A 15,340-nucleotide genomic window follows, 5' to 3' on the forward strand; every position below is an offset into this window, starting at 1 on the left:
ACCGAACTACCGGAGCCTTTTACAGAACTGCCAGAGCCTTTTACTGAACCTCTTGAGCCAGAGCCTTCAGACGAACTGCCAGTGGAACCCCCGGAGCCTCCTGTGAAGCCTGCAGCCGAACCCCCGAAGCCTCCAATGAAGCCTGCAGCCGAACCCCCGAAGCCTCCAATGAAGCCTGCAGCCGAACCCCCAAAGCCTCCAATGAAGCCTGCAGCCGAACCCCCGAAGCCTCCAATGAAGCCTGCAGCCGAGCCCCCGAAGCCTCCAGTGAAGCCTGCAGCCCAACCGCCCAAGCCTCCAATGAAGCCTGCAGCCCAACCGCCAAAGCCAACTTACCCTTATGGCTAATGTCCTGGCCATAAGTAATGTGGCTATGCATGCAGTTAACTGTGCTGATTTAACCATTGGATGTATGGTGTGTTTTCCCTGTTTATCACCAAATAAATCTCACACTTGTAAGACCACTTCCTCTCTTTTTTTTTAAGTGGGAAAACAAGGAATTTTATTTTTATATTCCAGTGTTAGTTTGGCTGTTCTCTTGCATAATGGCTCATTGGAATCAATGCATGAGATGCCACCCTCCAAAGCCACGCCTTCAAAACGCTTGAACACACAGCAGAGTCTGTAAAGTGTCACGAGACGAAAGACTGCACTAAATTGCCTCATGTCTAAAATGCATAACATTACAGTGATCATGAACGTAAACGACTTACAGTGCTCTAGTTGTACCACCTGACTGATGCAGATTCATTTCGGCGTTGTAGTGCTGACATGGAAACGTCTGAATCCAAATGCAATGATTGGACGAAGAATTCTGTTATTGATTGCTATAGGATGTGAAGTTTCAACCAGTATTGCCTATTGACCAATAGTCTTCTGCATTCTGAAGCATTTTAGTGAAATTGTCTTCTAGTGGTCATTTTAGGAAGTTGCAACTTCAAGCCTATTAACAGATGATCCCTGTAGTTACCTGCGGCCAAATGAGTTCTGATTGCCTGTAATGCCGAGTTCGCACTGCACAATTTTCAAAGTAGTCGGGTCACTGTTCTTTTCACACTGCACGACTATCTGGGGTAACGTTCAGTTGCTGCTGTGTGCACACTGCACGATGCACCGACGACAGGGGCTTTCACACTGCATGACTTGACAAAAGAAAGAATCGCTGACAACTGTCTGGTCTGCAAACTGCGTTTCACAACTAAACCCACGCGAGAAGCGATATGGAAATAACGCAAGATCATGCGTGTGTAAGACTGGAGTTCTCACGCGAGACTTAAATAGTTATTAAAAATGATAGCCTGCAAGAAGATTTGCAATCCAAATTGTCTGTACGCTGATTTGCAGCGAAAAGGAGAAAAAAAATGATTACGCTGGAAGAAATGGTTGGGGAGACGAGGGGTTGTGCAAAGAGAGTTGGGGGTAAATAAATAATTTTACAATGTGCTACTGTTGCTGCTGGTCAAGCAAATGTTTGTGCTTTGTTCCTGTTAAAATACTGATATTCTGGTCTATAACTCTTCTCCGAACATCCCGCAGTCCTGTAGTTTTCAGTCAGAACACATTACCACAGCAGGATTTTGGAATCGCAGACAGGTTCAGATATTTAACATGCCAAATATCTCACGGGCGTCGGCAACTCATCGGCGATTCTCTCAGATCGTGTCGTTGATAATTCACACTGCGTGATTGTCACTCGCGTGAACAAGCACCGATTTGCGAATGAAAATCGTTCAGTGTGAACTCGGCACTGATCCCGTAAAACAGCCCTTCAAATGAGTGACGTTAATTACCCAGAGTTAGCTCATTGCAAACAATGTAAGAGTCTGGAATAGAAGTGGAAAGTGCTTGATTTCTTGAACATCCTCACCTTTCTTGATTTTGACATTTTCTTTGCACACTGAACAAAAGAACATCCTTTATTTCAGTAATAAACTAATGATTTATCATCAAATTTAAAAAGTTTCTCACTGTCATATTAACATACAATCTCTTGTGAAATAAGTGCACTTAATTGTACTGTGTAGTGTAATTCAAATGTTAAAAAGTATCTATTTAAAAAAACTGTACTTACAGATGAAATAATATTAATACAATATAAGGAGCACTTAAAGACCCACTGAAGTGCTTTGAAACGCGCAGCATTTTTCAGTGTGTTGACGTCATTTCCACTGAAACAGGGAGACAGGACGGGACATATTGAGCAGCTCCTCCCCTTTTTAAAATTGGCAATAGCGTTTCTTTTACATCACAGCTTGTCCAGAGCCGTCGAGCTGAATATGTTAGCCGTGATCATCCCAGCCCTCCTTCACTCCGGCGCCAACACACCACGGTCAAATCGGCAGCGATTCCCTTACGCGTCAAAGATCGCAGACGGCCCCAGATTATTCAACATTCACTACCCATTAAAACTTCACACTCTTACTTGATCTGGACAAACTGAGCGACATTAGAAAGATTTAAGACTCCAGCTTTGATATTTGACCACTGTTTATGTTAAAACTGGTTTGCAGTGACATTCATTTCTTAATTTATGTCAGGAATGCAAAATAATTCATCTGTAACTTTCGTTATTTTGAATAGAATGTCTTCACTCATATGCAGTCAGTCATGTGTTCTCCGGTTTATCTGTGTTCACGTGCATGCACTAGACAGTTTGACAGATAGGGCTCTTAGTTCAAAAGTGCGTATATTTGGAGGAATATTGATTTATTGTCTCGTGCTTGCAAAATATTTTATACATAAAGAATAACATTTCTATTTATTTTCAACTGAATTATGCCCTGTTCCATATTCCATAATCCATAATCTAATTTGTTAAAAGAATTCACATAAGGTCCCAAGAATAGTTGTTGTTGTTTTTTTTTTGTTGTTTTTTTTTTAGAAAGACTTCAGATAATAGGTGGATCATGTAAAGTGGGATGAAATAAGTGTAGATGGCCAAGCCATAATGCCAGAATAAAGAGGTGTCAAAGGTTCGTCGATTGACTACAATAAAGCATGAATCATCTTCTTAGAAAATGTTATAAAAATGTTATAAAATGTATATACAATTCATAGTTTTAGAGATATCATCCTCAGATTTGAAATGAAGCATGACCACACCAGTGGCTACACTGTGGTTGTGGTTATAAGTTGTTATACTACATTCACATAATATGTTTATACATTTAATAAATATACTTTTAATTTTTATGTTTGAGCTTTTATATCTCAATATTAATAAGAGTCTGATTAATTTTGAGTCTTGAACTGTAAACTGTCAAGAGTTGGCTTTCTAAATATATGTTGGTTATTACCTGGCAAAAGCCAAGGATAGCTCAGTCGGTAGAGCATCAGACTTTTAATCTGAGGGTCCAGGGTTCAAGTCCCTGTTTGGGTGAAGGTCAGACAGTTTGTTGCAGACGTCCCCTAATCACTTGTTGTCCTCTTTCCAGCATTTGAGGGGGCTGTTCAGCTGCTCACATCCAGAAAAGAATACAGCATCTGACATACTGGCAGGAGTAGTCATGGCCGAGAGGTTAAGGCGATGGACTTGAAATCCATTGGGGTCTCCCCGCGCAGGTTCGAACCCTGCTGACTACGTGGCTCCTTGTCACTTTGTCTGGTTGTGACATCCAGGATCTTTATACAAGCTGCTTTTTGTTTTTTCTAACACGGAAATTGGGCTCTTTTCAAGCCTGAAGTGGGCATCGTTTCAAAAGGCCCAGATCATCTGTGATTTTGGCCATTCTATTCAGGCTGTCGGAGCAATGGCTTTGGCATCCCCTGACAACTTCACGGCCTTCACGTTGTGCAGCTCAAGAGTCGCCGCATTATATTTTATGGAAAATCTTGGAGATTAGTGTTTTGAAATGTTGCATTCGTTCTCTCTTAGAAAAGTCAAACAGAAACCTACTCATAATGTCCCAATTGCTCGTTTGTCTAAACCACCTTAGAGTTAGCAACATGCCATGAAAAAAAAATAACTCCACTCTTTCAATGTCAGTGTTCCTAGCTTTGGAAGGAGCAGCCTATCTCTCTCGTCCCTTTATAAATTGTGGTCTTCATCCTTTAATGCCACAAACTTTAAGCTGACAAAGCAAGGAACACTTTGAGGAGAAAGTGCTGTTATATCCCTAGGGTGGCTGTTCCCCAGCAAAAGCCCGACTAGCTCAAATGGTAGAGCATCAGACTTTAAATCTGAAGGTCCAGGGATCAAGTCCCTGTCCGACCAAAGGTTTGTTGCAGACCTTCCCTAATCTCTTGCTGTGCTCTTCCCAGCCTTTGAGGGAGGTGGTCTTCCTCTTCAAGATAAGATGTGGCAGGGTTATTTCACAGCATTTGGTGTTGTTTTGCCTGCTGTTACTAGGGACTTTAAGAAACAGCTGCTGATGGAACGGCAACGGCAGGTGGAAGTAAGCGTTAACTGCCGTAGCTAAAGAGCGCAAAAATCACTAAGCAACAGTAAAGAGGACGGCATAGGGGTAATTTAATCATCAGACAAAATACAAAAAAAGGAAGTGATTTCAAAAAGCAAGAGAAGGGTTGCTTTTGGCATTTAATGATATACATGCCCGCAGCATCCCCAGTCCAAATCCGGATCATGGCAGTCTTTTCGTGTAGGTGAAGACGTCGTTGAACTCCTTTTTGCCAACACAATATTTTTGCCGGGTTGATCCTCTGCTCATTTTCACTACAGTGGCTGGAAACATTGTTTTCATTCATAATTACTTGCATGGATTCACATCGCAAATCAATCAGCAATTGAAAAATTCAGATTCAAATTCTAGACATGCCCCTGTGTCTCTTGATGTTCAATGCAGATTAATGCCAGTCTCCAGTAGAGATCCATTTCCTGGAGAGTTTAGGTGTAGGAGTTTTGCCATAATTACAACTTGTAACTTGTGGTAGAACTCCGACTTGTACCACGTGATCGCTGTACCACCTGACCACTGCAGATTAATTTGCCGTTGATAGAGTTGCCATAAAAACAACCAATCATCTCCTAATTACGGTAATTATTATGACGTCCAACCCTAATCAAACACACCTGAACAAGCTAATCAAGGTCTTCAAGATTAGGCTATATTAGAAAGCTACAGGCAAGTGATTTTCATTAGGGTTGGAGTTACCCAGACCCCCAATTGGATCTTTAAAAACGCATTTTCAAAAAGTGTTTTAAACCCTTTTGATAGCGTTTGTTATGGGACTCAGCTGATATTTTGATGCAGCAACAGGGGTTTTTCTTTGTAGTTTTGTGGTACAATTGCTGTCTGCCCCTCCTGACTCACTAATTCAGTGCATCGTCCAGCAGAGTTGATTTTTAGATTGCAGGTCGAGAGGATGACAGCTCAAGTGTACTGCTCGTTTAGTGCTGTGTTATTGTGTCTGTCTGCTTGTTTGAGCACAATAGACGCTGGAGTCCTAGGTGAGAAGTTCTCTTAGCTTCATTACGCAGCCCGAAGAAGTGCATAAAGTGCCTTACAAAATTTGATTTCAGACACATCTGCTTACAAAAATACAGTGCAGACGTCAAGTGGAAGTTCATCTTTGTATGTTGGTTTAGTTTTAATAAGCAAAGTATAAATATGCAAGCTCTCATAAGTTTATGCATTTTTCATTGTACAAGTAAAACCCATAAAACTAATAGGCATTTTTGTTTACTGTAAAACAAGAACATTCGTGTTATAATATGGCTACAAAATTGTTACCAGACTATCAATCCTGAGTTTAAACTTTTGCCTAAAGTTTTTTTTTTGTTTGTTTGTTTTGTTTTAAGAAATGCATAAGCCTACAATATAACATGGGGAGTTAATTATGTGATAACTCTGCATTTTACATATATAGTGGGTTTCTAAATTTGTTTTCTGCTGAGTAGCTTCTTAAAATGGAAAAGAGGGTGGTCATGGGGATGGCATCATTTTTGAAGATGTACACCAGTACATTTGTATACAACATATTAACCGATGTCCATGCTTTCTATCAGCATTGCACTATTACTCACTCTACTACAGTGGGGTAGGTTGTAACTGCACTCTGTCTTTGAAACCGATTGATGCAGTTTAGTGAAAAATGGTTGATTTCTAAGCTACTTGAATTGAAGCAGATAAATGTGTGAATATTATAAAGTTTGAGACTCATTGCAAAACCCCTGACTTGCAAATGCTGAAGCAAACTATTACAGCACTTCCTGGTCTCCCCTAATGATCCTCTTGAATCCTCTTCTGTAGTGTCTGGTCAGTGTCCGGCGACGCTGACGGTCGTGCCCTCCCGACGAGGATGCACTTCTGATAGAGACTGCGCTGGAGGACATAAATGCTGTAAATTTCCCTGTGGGCCCGCTTGTGTGCCGCCTGTTTTCAGTGAGTTTTAATTATTGATGCATGCTATACGTCTTCCAGAAAAAAACCCTGAAAAAATGTTTTCACTCAGGAATTGCTAGTAAGTTTCACAAATAATTGCAAAGAAACTGCAAGTAACACATTGAACTAAACGTGGATTCTCTGTCATGTGTCTCTATAACAGCAAAGGCAGGGGAGTGTCCAAGCACAAATTTTGATTAAAAATTGAGGAGTAAAACTTGGTATTTGGGTTTTGTTCTGTATCTGAGACTGAATGCCTCTTAACGGACTGACTAAAGTTGACTATCTGTATCCATCCAGGAAAGCCTGCAGCCGGATCTCCAGGAACGCCTGCAGGAAAGCCTGCAGCCGAACCTCCAAAGCCTCTAGGAAAGCCTCCAGGAAAGCCTGCAGCCGAACCGCCTAAGCCTCCAGTGAAGCCTTCCGCCGAACTGCTGGATCCTTCTACTGAAGAGCCGGAGCCTTCTAACGAACTACCGGAGCCTTCAGACGAATTGCCAGTGAACCCTGCAGTGGAACCCCCGAAGCCTCCTGTGAAGCCTGCAGCCAAAGCCTGCAGCCGAACCTCCAAAGCCTCCAGGAAAGCCTGCACCCGAACCTCCAAAGCCTCCAGGAAAGCCTGCAGCCGAACCTCCAAAGCCTCCAGGAAAGCCTGCAGCCGAACCTCCAAAGCCTCCAGGAAAGCCTTCAGCCGAACCTCCGAAGCCTGCAGCCAAACCTTGTAGCAACAATGACATCCGGCTAGCTGCTTTTCAAATTAAGTGAATCATGAGGGTGTCGAACACATCTTCTTTGTCCTTAGGAAGACGAGCTCTGGTTATTATTACTCCCTAAGGGGTAATTCACCAGCGCGGGGGTGTCTGTTATCCCCCCAGTTCAGCGTGAACTCCCCGTGACTTTTATAGACTCGTGACATTCCAACGCACACACACAAACACACTCTGGACTTTGAAACAGAAACCCCCTTACAGAAAAGGACTTTTACCCATAAAGTCACTCTTAAATGTACTAAATATATCCCTTTTTGTGTTAAGAGGTGTGTGTAAACCATAGGAAAGCATATATGTCCTATTGTAACATTAATAGAACTGCAAATGCCTATACTAATGCATAATAATGTATCTTTGCATTGCTACAACGTCTGTATTCTATTTTTGATATCTCTGTAATCCTCTCCAGCTAACGGAGTTGAATTTTGATAACCAATTGCAATAATTTGTATCGTTTGACACCTTTCATATGTCTGGAGCAAATCTTCTCAAATTCGATCTCAATCATGACTCATTCGAGTGGGCGTGTCTAACCGGACAAAGGAAAACCTTCCGCTCGAAATGCGCTAAGATGATTCATCCTCCACGCAAAAGGAGGCGTACACGGGACACTGTTAAAAGTCAGAACCTTCAGTTTAAACGCTCTCTCAACTCTTCCTCTCTTCTGACCTTCTCCTCCACGCGCAGCGCTTCTCCTCCCAACGCAACCAGCCGGACAGGCCTTGCCTTGGCCTCTGGACGCATGCCCGCGTCATGTAGAAGCTGCCGTTCTTTTGCAACTAAGTTCCTACTCGTCTTTCCCCTCCACAAGGGAAATGATCTGAACTTTCTGGTAACGTTACATTCAGTGAGCCTTTTAAGCTTCGCGCTCGCCCGGAAGACCCAGCACGCGCACGCCTCCCCTCAGACGACTCACGCTGCTCTTAAAGGAACACACACATATTCCTTTTTCTCAGCTCCACAAAAGAGTGCATCAAACTGCAAGTATATAATCTGACATATTTTAAAGCTGAATCGATGGTGTCTCTCAAGAGGGTTCTTTGTTTGTAATAAGTTGCCAGGCTCTTCTTCAATTCTCTGATCGCAGATTTTTGCTTTCACTTCCGATCTCATCTCTCCTCCTCCTCTCGCTCTCTCTCATCCTCTCTCTCATCCTTTTCTGTCATTCTATCTTTCTCTAATTCTGATCATTTTATTCTCTCTATCACGTTATGTCTTATGTTTTTGTTTGGTTAAATGTTTGTTTGTTTTATTGTTTGCATTTTTACGTACGTTTATATTTGTAGCTCATATAATCTCTCTAGTTTACATTTATTAAAAATCCATTTATACTTTTAACTGTCTCTGTGTTTGAAAACCCACCTTGTAAGTCAATGAAATCAAAGATCTAAGCTACAAGCTCGATATTGACTACCTTGAGTAGTTTTAATTCATAAACTCAGAAAGTTTGATGTTCGTGGCCAGAAGATAGAACTTTCTTGGAGTTTGTAAACAGGGATACTCCTTCTTAACTGTGATAGTCTTAAATTTTTTCGCTGGACGAATGACTGATGACGAGACCAGTTACAGAACGAGGTATTTCCGAAAATTGAAAAAGTAATGTATATGCGATTTATGAATTATGACCATGAGTTATGATTAGTAATATTTCCCAAATTCCCTATATTCTTGAGCTAATTCGCATTGACCCAGAGTCATTTACGTTACAACCTCCAACGCCTCCAGTGAAGCCTTCCGCCGAACTGCCGGAGCCTTCTACCGAACCTCTTGAGCCAGAGCCTTCAGACGAACTGCCAGTGGAAGCCTCCTGTGAAGCCTGCAGCCTGCCTCCAATGAAGCCTGCAGCCCAACTGCCCAAGCCTCCAATGAAGCCTGCAGCCGAACCGCCAAAGCCAACTTACCCTTATGGCCAATGTCCTGGCCAAAAGTAATGTGGCTATGCATGCAGTTAACTGTGCTGATTTAACCATTGGATGTATGGTGTGTTTCCCTGTTTATCACCAAATAAATCTCACACTTGTAAGACCATTTCCTTTTTTATTTTTATTTTTTATTTTTTTTAAGTGGGAAAACAAGGAATTTGATTTTTGTATTCCAGTGTTAGTTTGGCTGTTCTCTCGCATAATGGCTCATTGGAATCAATGCATGAGATGCCACCCTCCAAAGCCACGCCTTCAAAATGCTTGAACACACAGCAGAGTCTGTAAAGTGTCACGAGATGAAAGACTGCACTATATTGCCTCATGTCTAAAATGCATAACATTACAGTAATGAACGTAAACAACTTGCAGTGCTCTAGTTGTACCACCTGACTGATGCAGATTCATTTTGGCGTTGATAGTGTTGACATGAAAACATCTGAATCCAAATGCAATGATTGGATGAAGAATTCTATTAATTGCTATGGGATGTGAAGTTTCAACCAGTATTGCCTATTGACCAATAGTCTTCTGCATTCTGAAGCATTTTAGTGAAATTGTGTCTTCTAGTGGTCATTTTAGGAAGTTGCAACTTCAAGCCTATTAACAAATGACCCCTGTAGTTACCTGCGACCAAATGAGTTCTGATTGCCTGTAATGCCGAGTTCGCACTGCACAATTTTTCAAAGTAGTCGGGTCACTGTTCTTTTCACACTGCACGACTATCTGGGGTAACGTTCAGTTGCTGCTGTGTGCACACTGCACGATGCACCGACGACAGGGGCTTTCACACTGCATGACTTGACAAAAGAAAGAATCGCTGACAACTGTCTGGTCTGCAAACTGCGTTTCACAACTAAACCCACGCGAGAAGCGATATGGAAATAACGCAAGATCATGCGTGTGTAAGACTGGAGTTCTCACGCGAGACTTAAATAGTTATTAAAAATGATAGCCTGCAAGAAGATTTGCAATCCAAATTGTCTGTACGCTGATTTGCAGCGAAAAGACTGATTATGCTTGGGAAGACGAGGGGTTGTGCAAAGAGAGTTGGGGGTAAATAAATAATTTTACAATGTGTTACTGTTGCTGCTGGTCAAGCAAATGTTTGTGCTTTGTTTCTGTTAATAACAAATAGTTTATTGGGAGCATTTATACTGATTTGTAGGTTGTGGCTAGGCGACACGTAGGCTAACTTGAAAGTATTTAATAGACGTACAGAAAAAAATTTATACTTTTAGGCTGGCTTGTGCGGGCGGGAGCAGGACAAAACATGAATGTTGCGGGCGGGAGCGGAAGAAGGTAATATATATTGCAGGACAGATTCCTGCGGGAGGTCTCTACTTCACATCACCAAAAACAATGGTACGGCACGCCGCCACTGGACTCTAGAGCTGTGGATACCTGTTGTGTGGAGTGACGAATCACGCTTCTTTGTTTGGCAGTCTGATGGGTGAGTCTGTGTTTGGCAGATGCCAGGAGAACGTTACCTGCCTGACTATAAAGTTTGGTGTGGGGTTGTTTTCAGGGGTTGGGCTAGACGCCTTACTTCCAGTGAAGGGAAAGCTTAATGCTTCAGCATTTCAAAACATTTTGCACAATGCTATGCTTCCAGCTTTGTGGGAAAAATTTGGGAGATTCTGGACTATTCCAGCATGACTGTGCTCCAGTGCACAAAGCAGGGTCCATAAAGACATGGTTGGATGAGTTGTGTGAAAGAACCTGACTGGCCCACACATACCCCTTTTCTACCAAGGCAGTGCTGGTGCCGGTTCGGAGCCGGTGCCTACTCGCAAACCAGTTCTTTGTGTTTCGACAGCCAAAGAACCGGTTCTCGGCCAGGAAAATTGGTTCCAAAGCGGCACCAACTCTTTGCTGGACTAGAACCGTTCTTTTACCACGTCATGCTTACGTCGGGGGCTGGGGGCGGGGTTATTGTCGAACTTCTTCTCGAACGTAACCTCCGTCTATAGTAATCCAGACGAGCAGCACAAATTTGTTCTAAACGTCTTCTTCTGACCCCAATATAGGATCGCAAAGCCAAGAGAAACATTTGCAGAAAGACGATGTAGTCCGCCATTGTAATTGTTATGCTTGAATTTGGCGCAAGCGTTTCTAGGAAAGCTAAGACGTAGCCTATGGCAACGTACACAGTGACGTAACGACGTTGTTCACTGGGCTCTCTAGTCAGTGGAAAAACAAACAGGTTCTGAGAAGGTTCGCAAGTTGAACCAACTTTGAACCAGCACCATTTCCGAACCAGTTCTTTTTTGGTGGAAAAGGGGTAACAGACCCCTGACCTTTACCCCATCCAACACCTTTGGGATGAATGTGAACAGAGATTGAGAGCCAGGCCTTCTCATCCAACATCAGTGCCTGACCTCTCAAACGCTCTACTGGATGAATGTGCAAAAAATTCCCACACAAACATTCCAAAATCTTGTGGAAAGCCAGACGATTGAAATCAGTTATAGCTGTGAAGGGGGGACCAGCTCCATATTAATGTCCATGTGTTTATAATGTCATGTCATTGGTCCAGTGTAATGGACAGGTGTCCCAATACTTTTGTCCATACAGTGTAGTTTAATCTACAGCACAAACTTCTCAAGATTTATTTGGAAAAGAAAAACAAAAAACAGTGTGTACATTTCTAAGACTTCCTTTAGAAACGAGCAAATGCTTTTCTGATTCTATGGTGTACAGCAACTGTAAAGGCTTAATTGGTCAGTAATGGTATTAAAGGAACACTTCGACTTTTTGGGACTTTAGCTTATTCACCGTATCCCTCAGAGTTAGATTAGTCCATACATACCTTTTTCATCTCCGTGCGTGCTTTAAGTCTGTTTAACGCACCCACCGCTAGCCTAGCTTAGCACAAAGACTGGATGTAAATGGCTACAGCTAGCATACTAATCCCAATAAGTGACAAAATAACGCCAACATTTTCCTATTTACATGTTGTGATTTGTATAGTCACAGTGTGTACAAATAACAAGGTCATATGAGACACAGACATTTTTTAAACGTTTAAATACTGGGAACTATTTTCTAAGAAGGCGAAGCACTGCTACTTGGGCGGAGTGAAGAGCGCAGCACCCGAGAAGCGCCGTGTTTATGGAGCAGAGAGTTCGCTCAGAGTTGGAGTAATAGCAATTACTAGATAGTAAATGCAAAGTTTACAATCATGGGTGTTCGCTGTATTGTAAAGAGCTGCGACAATAAACAGGGGAATTCCAAACAAAAACGCTGACCTGATGAATCAATGGCTATTGCTCTGGATATCCAAACACACCTGTAGACATCATCAAGCCAGGACTATCGCGTTTGCTCAGAACATTTCACTAGGACGACTATTTTGAAAAAAATGGAATTTGCCACACGGACCATGAAACGTGTGCTGAAGGATAACGTTACGGCCATCCCATCGATAGTAAAGACAGGACAAAGTGGATCACCTGTGGCTGCGGTAAGTGTTCCGTTATATTTTTAGATGACTAGCCTACTGTTATAGTGCCATTAGCTAGATGTAATGTAACCTTTGTGACACTATTACATGAATAGGGTGCTCACTACTATTACAGTTGTTCCCGGGTTGGCTCCATGTATCCCCTGTAATGTTAGTATTGTGTTGTCACAAACGCGCTCTATCGCCCCAGTAACAAATAAGCGGCGCTAAAGGTAACTTTCAGGACTGAAGCGTTCAACTTGCTAATGAATTGGAGGGGGTATGGGCAGTTTTAATTTTTGAGAAAAAGTGACCTTGTTTGTGAAATAGTAGGCTACTCCCATTCTGATTCTCCCCTCGACCTCAGTCTGTTCGGCATTGTCTATCAGCTTCCAAAGTTTGTAACTCCGCGTCTGTGTATTCTGGCTCAAAACGATATGGTTCTGGATCTTGGTTTGATACCAAATAAAAATCCTCTGACAATTCCTCAAAGTCAGCCATGATCACGAATCACGTTCGCTACTAGCTAGTTAGTCACGTTGGTTTTGTTGACGGAACGGCGCTTCTCGGGTGCTGCGCTCATCACTCCGCCCAAGTAGAAGTGCTTCGCCTTCTGAGAAAATAGTTCCCAGTATTTAAACGTTTAAAAAATGTCTGTGTCTCATATGACCTTGTTATTTGTACACACTGTGACTATACAAATCACAACATGTAAATAGGAAAATGTTGGCGTTATTTTGTCACTTATTGGGATTAGTATGCTAGCTGTAGCCATTTACATCCAGTCTTTGTGCTAAGCTAGGCTAGAGGTGGGTGCGTCAAACAGACTTAAATATTTGGGGATATTTTGGGGATATTTAATTTAATTTTATCAATCAATAAATTCCTCTTGAAATAAACTTTGTTGTATTATTTAAATGTAATACTGTGAAGCTGCTTTGATACAATCTGTATTGTGAAAAGCGCTATACAAATAAACTTGACTTGACTTGACTTGACTTAAAGCACGCACGGAGATGAAAAAGGTATGTATGGACTAATCTAACTCTGAGGGATACGGTGAATAAGCTAAAGTCCCAAAAAGTCGAAGTGTTCCTTTAAGGGTTAACAAAAACAACATTAGCTGTGTTCACCCTCAGTTTCTCTCACTTACCCCTCATGAGGTTGTACATGTTCAGGTAGTTTGTTCCTGAGTCTAAAATGGCATACCAGCTACGAGAGATAGACCGGCCCTGAGGAGAGATTGAATGTTTCCATTAAGATTGTTGTCATTATTATTGTCAGGACATTCCCAAACAACTGGAAACACAGCATGATAATAGAGTGTGTATGCTTTAGGAAGAAAGATAATGTCACCTGAACATCACAGGTGTCTGGGTCTGGACTGCTGAGGTTGAAGGTGATGTCATCCACAAACCTCATCACAGGAGTGGTGTGTGTAGCAGTGATGTCCTCTGCATTAACAGACACCAGCTAAAGATAGGAAACAAAATCACATGTAAGTGGCAATTACCACAGTTGGAAGCAGGGCCTTCTGTGAGCCAGACACGCACCAAAACAGACACGCACAAAAAAGAAAAAAGTGAGTAAATATGAATGCAGGGCATTTGATTTCTGTGCAGAATGTTTAGGATGTTTTAAGCATTTCAGACCTCTGGTTTTTCAAGGTTATAAAAGTGCTGTCATTTGCTGTTGCTTGGTCAAAAACGATTGCGGTCGTTTTAGAATCCGCGGTATTTTCACGTGAGAACGGAAAAGTTCTCTGCACATATTTTCCTCATGCTCAAGTTTGTTTATGCAAATTTGCGGGGCTGACCAACAGAAAGAGAATTGTGAGCTTTGATTCAAACATATGCAATTGACAATAGACAATGGAAATTTTTTTGCCCATGCAAAATTTTGCTGACATGTAACTAATGTGAGGGCACATTGTAGGGATGTAATATTACCATGGTTTCAATTTGTTTCATGTTAATACTACGGTATTTTTTGAATAACCTTGGAGTACCATGTAAATATCCTAGTGTAGGAAAATGGCAAGTGTACCACTATTTAAAGGGATACTTCACCTCTGGAAAGATGAACGTGTATTTAAAATGGGTCATTTATGTAGAAGAAATGTGTACTAAGGCCACACCTGCAGAGATGTTGACGTTTTTGAATTATCTTAACTCAAGGAAGTAAGCATTAGTTTTCTTGATGTTCGAGTATACATATGTGATGGGAAACAGAAGCAGCCTGTCTGGCGGCGGCGAAAGCGCGGCCGACGAGGGCTGATGTGGTCCTGCAAGCCTTAGACGGGAGGGCAGCCTTTGAGCGCCAACCAGAGGGCGGGCAAAGGTGCGCTGCGACCGCCTCTTCCACGGGGGGAATGGCATTATACCCCTTCTCAGCGGCGCCGTCAACCTGTGAGAGCGTCGATGAGGCGTGTGAAGAAACTCTCGCGGAGAATGGAGCATTCCACGATTTAGAGAGCTCGCTGTGAAGCTCAGGCAGGAAGGGTGCGGTTCTGGCCGCTGGCTGTCGGCGGCGATGATGAAGGAAGCAGCCGTCGAGTCTGTTCGGTGCTGGCTCCTGGGGAGGAGACCAATCAAGGCCCAGCTGTTCAACAGCTCGCGTGAGGAGGCGTAACAGTTCCGCGTCCTCGCCCGCTCGAGTACGGCCCGACTCCTGGACTGAAGAGGAGGCAGTAGACCACTCCTCGCTGTCAGAGGCCAGGATGGAACAGCTGTCTGCGGCGCGTTCATCAAACTCGTCCGCCTCATCCCCTGAAGCGGCGGCGGCGCGGGCGGGAGCCGGCGGCTGCGCGGCCGGGAGGGGGGGCGGGGAAGGTGAGAGGGAAGCTCGAGGGAGAGGATCTGGCGA

The 15,340-nt window shown here is 42.8% G+C and overlaps 1 protein-coding gene across 4 annotated transcripts in view; it reads right to left on the minus strand.

Annotated features, from left to right (window-relative positions):
- Nucleotides 1–15,340, minus strand: part of LOC309503475 (uncharacterized protein) — a gene marked incomplete at its 5' end in the record, with an annotated part of 333,921 nt that overhangs the window by 316,710 nt on the left and 1,871 nt on the right. For 2 of the 4 annotated variants that reach the window (XM_082176316.1, XM_082176315.1), the window contains 2 exons: nucleotides 13,629–13,707; nucleotides 13,832–13,948. In XM_082176316.1, the coding sequence (XP_082032442.1) occupies nucleotides 13,629–13,707; nucleotides 13,832–13,948 (196 nt within the window). Of the gene's footprint in view, nucleotides 1–4,428; nucleotides 4,682–11,579; nucleotides 13,303–13,474; nucleotides 13,708–13,831; nucleotides 13,949–15,340 lie in introns of those variants that run through there. The other 2 variants (XR_014207657.1, XM_082176314.1) reach the window with 2 other exon arrangements.

The sequence above is a fragment of the Leuciscus leuciscus genome (assembly GCF_965113295.1).
Source record: "Leuciscus leuciscus genome assembly, chromosome: 7".
NCBI classification, from domain to species: domain Eukaryota; kingdom Metazoa; phylum Chordata; class Actinopteri; order Cypriniformes; family Leuciscidae; genus Leuciscus; species Leuciscus leuciscus.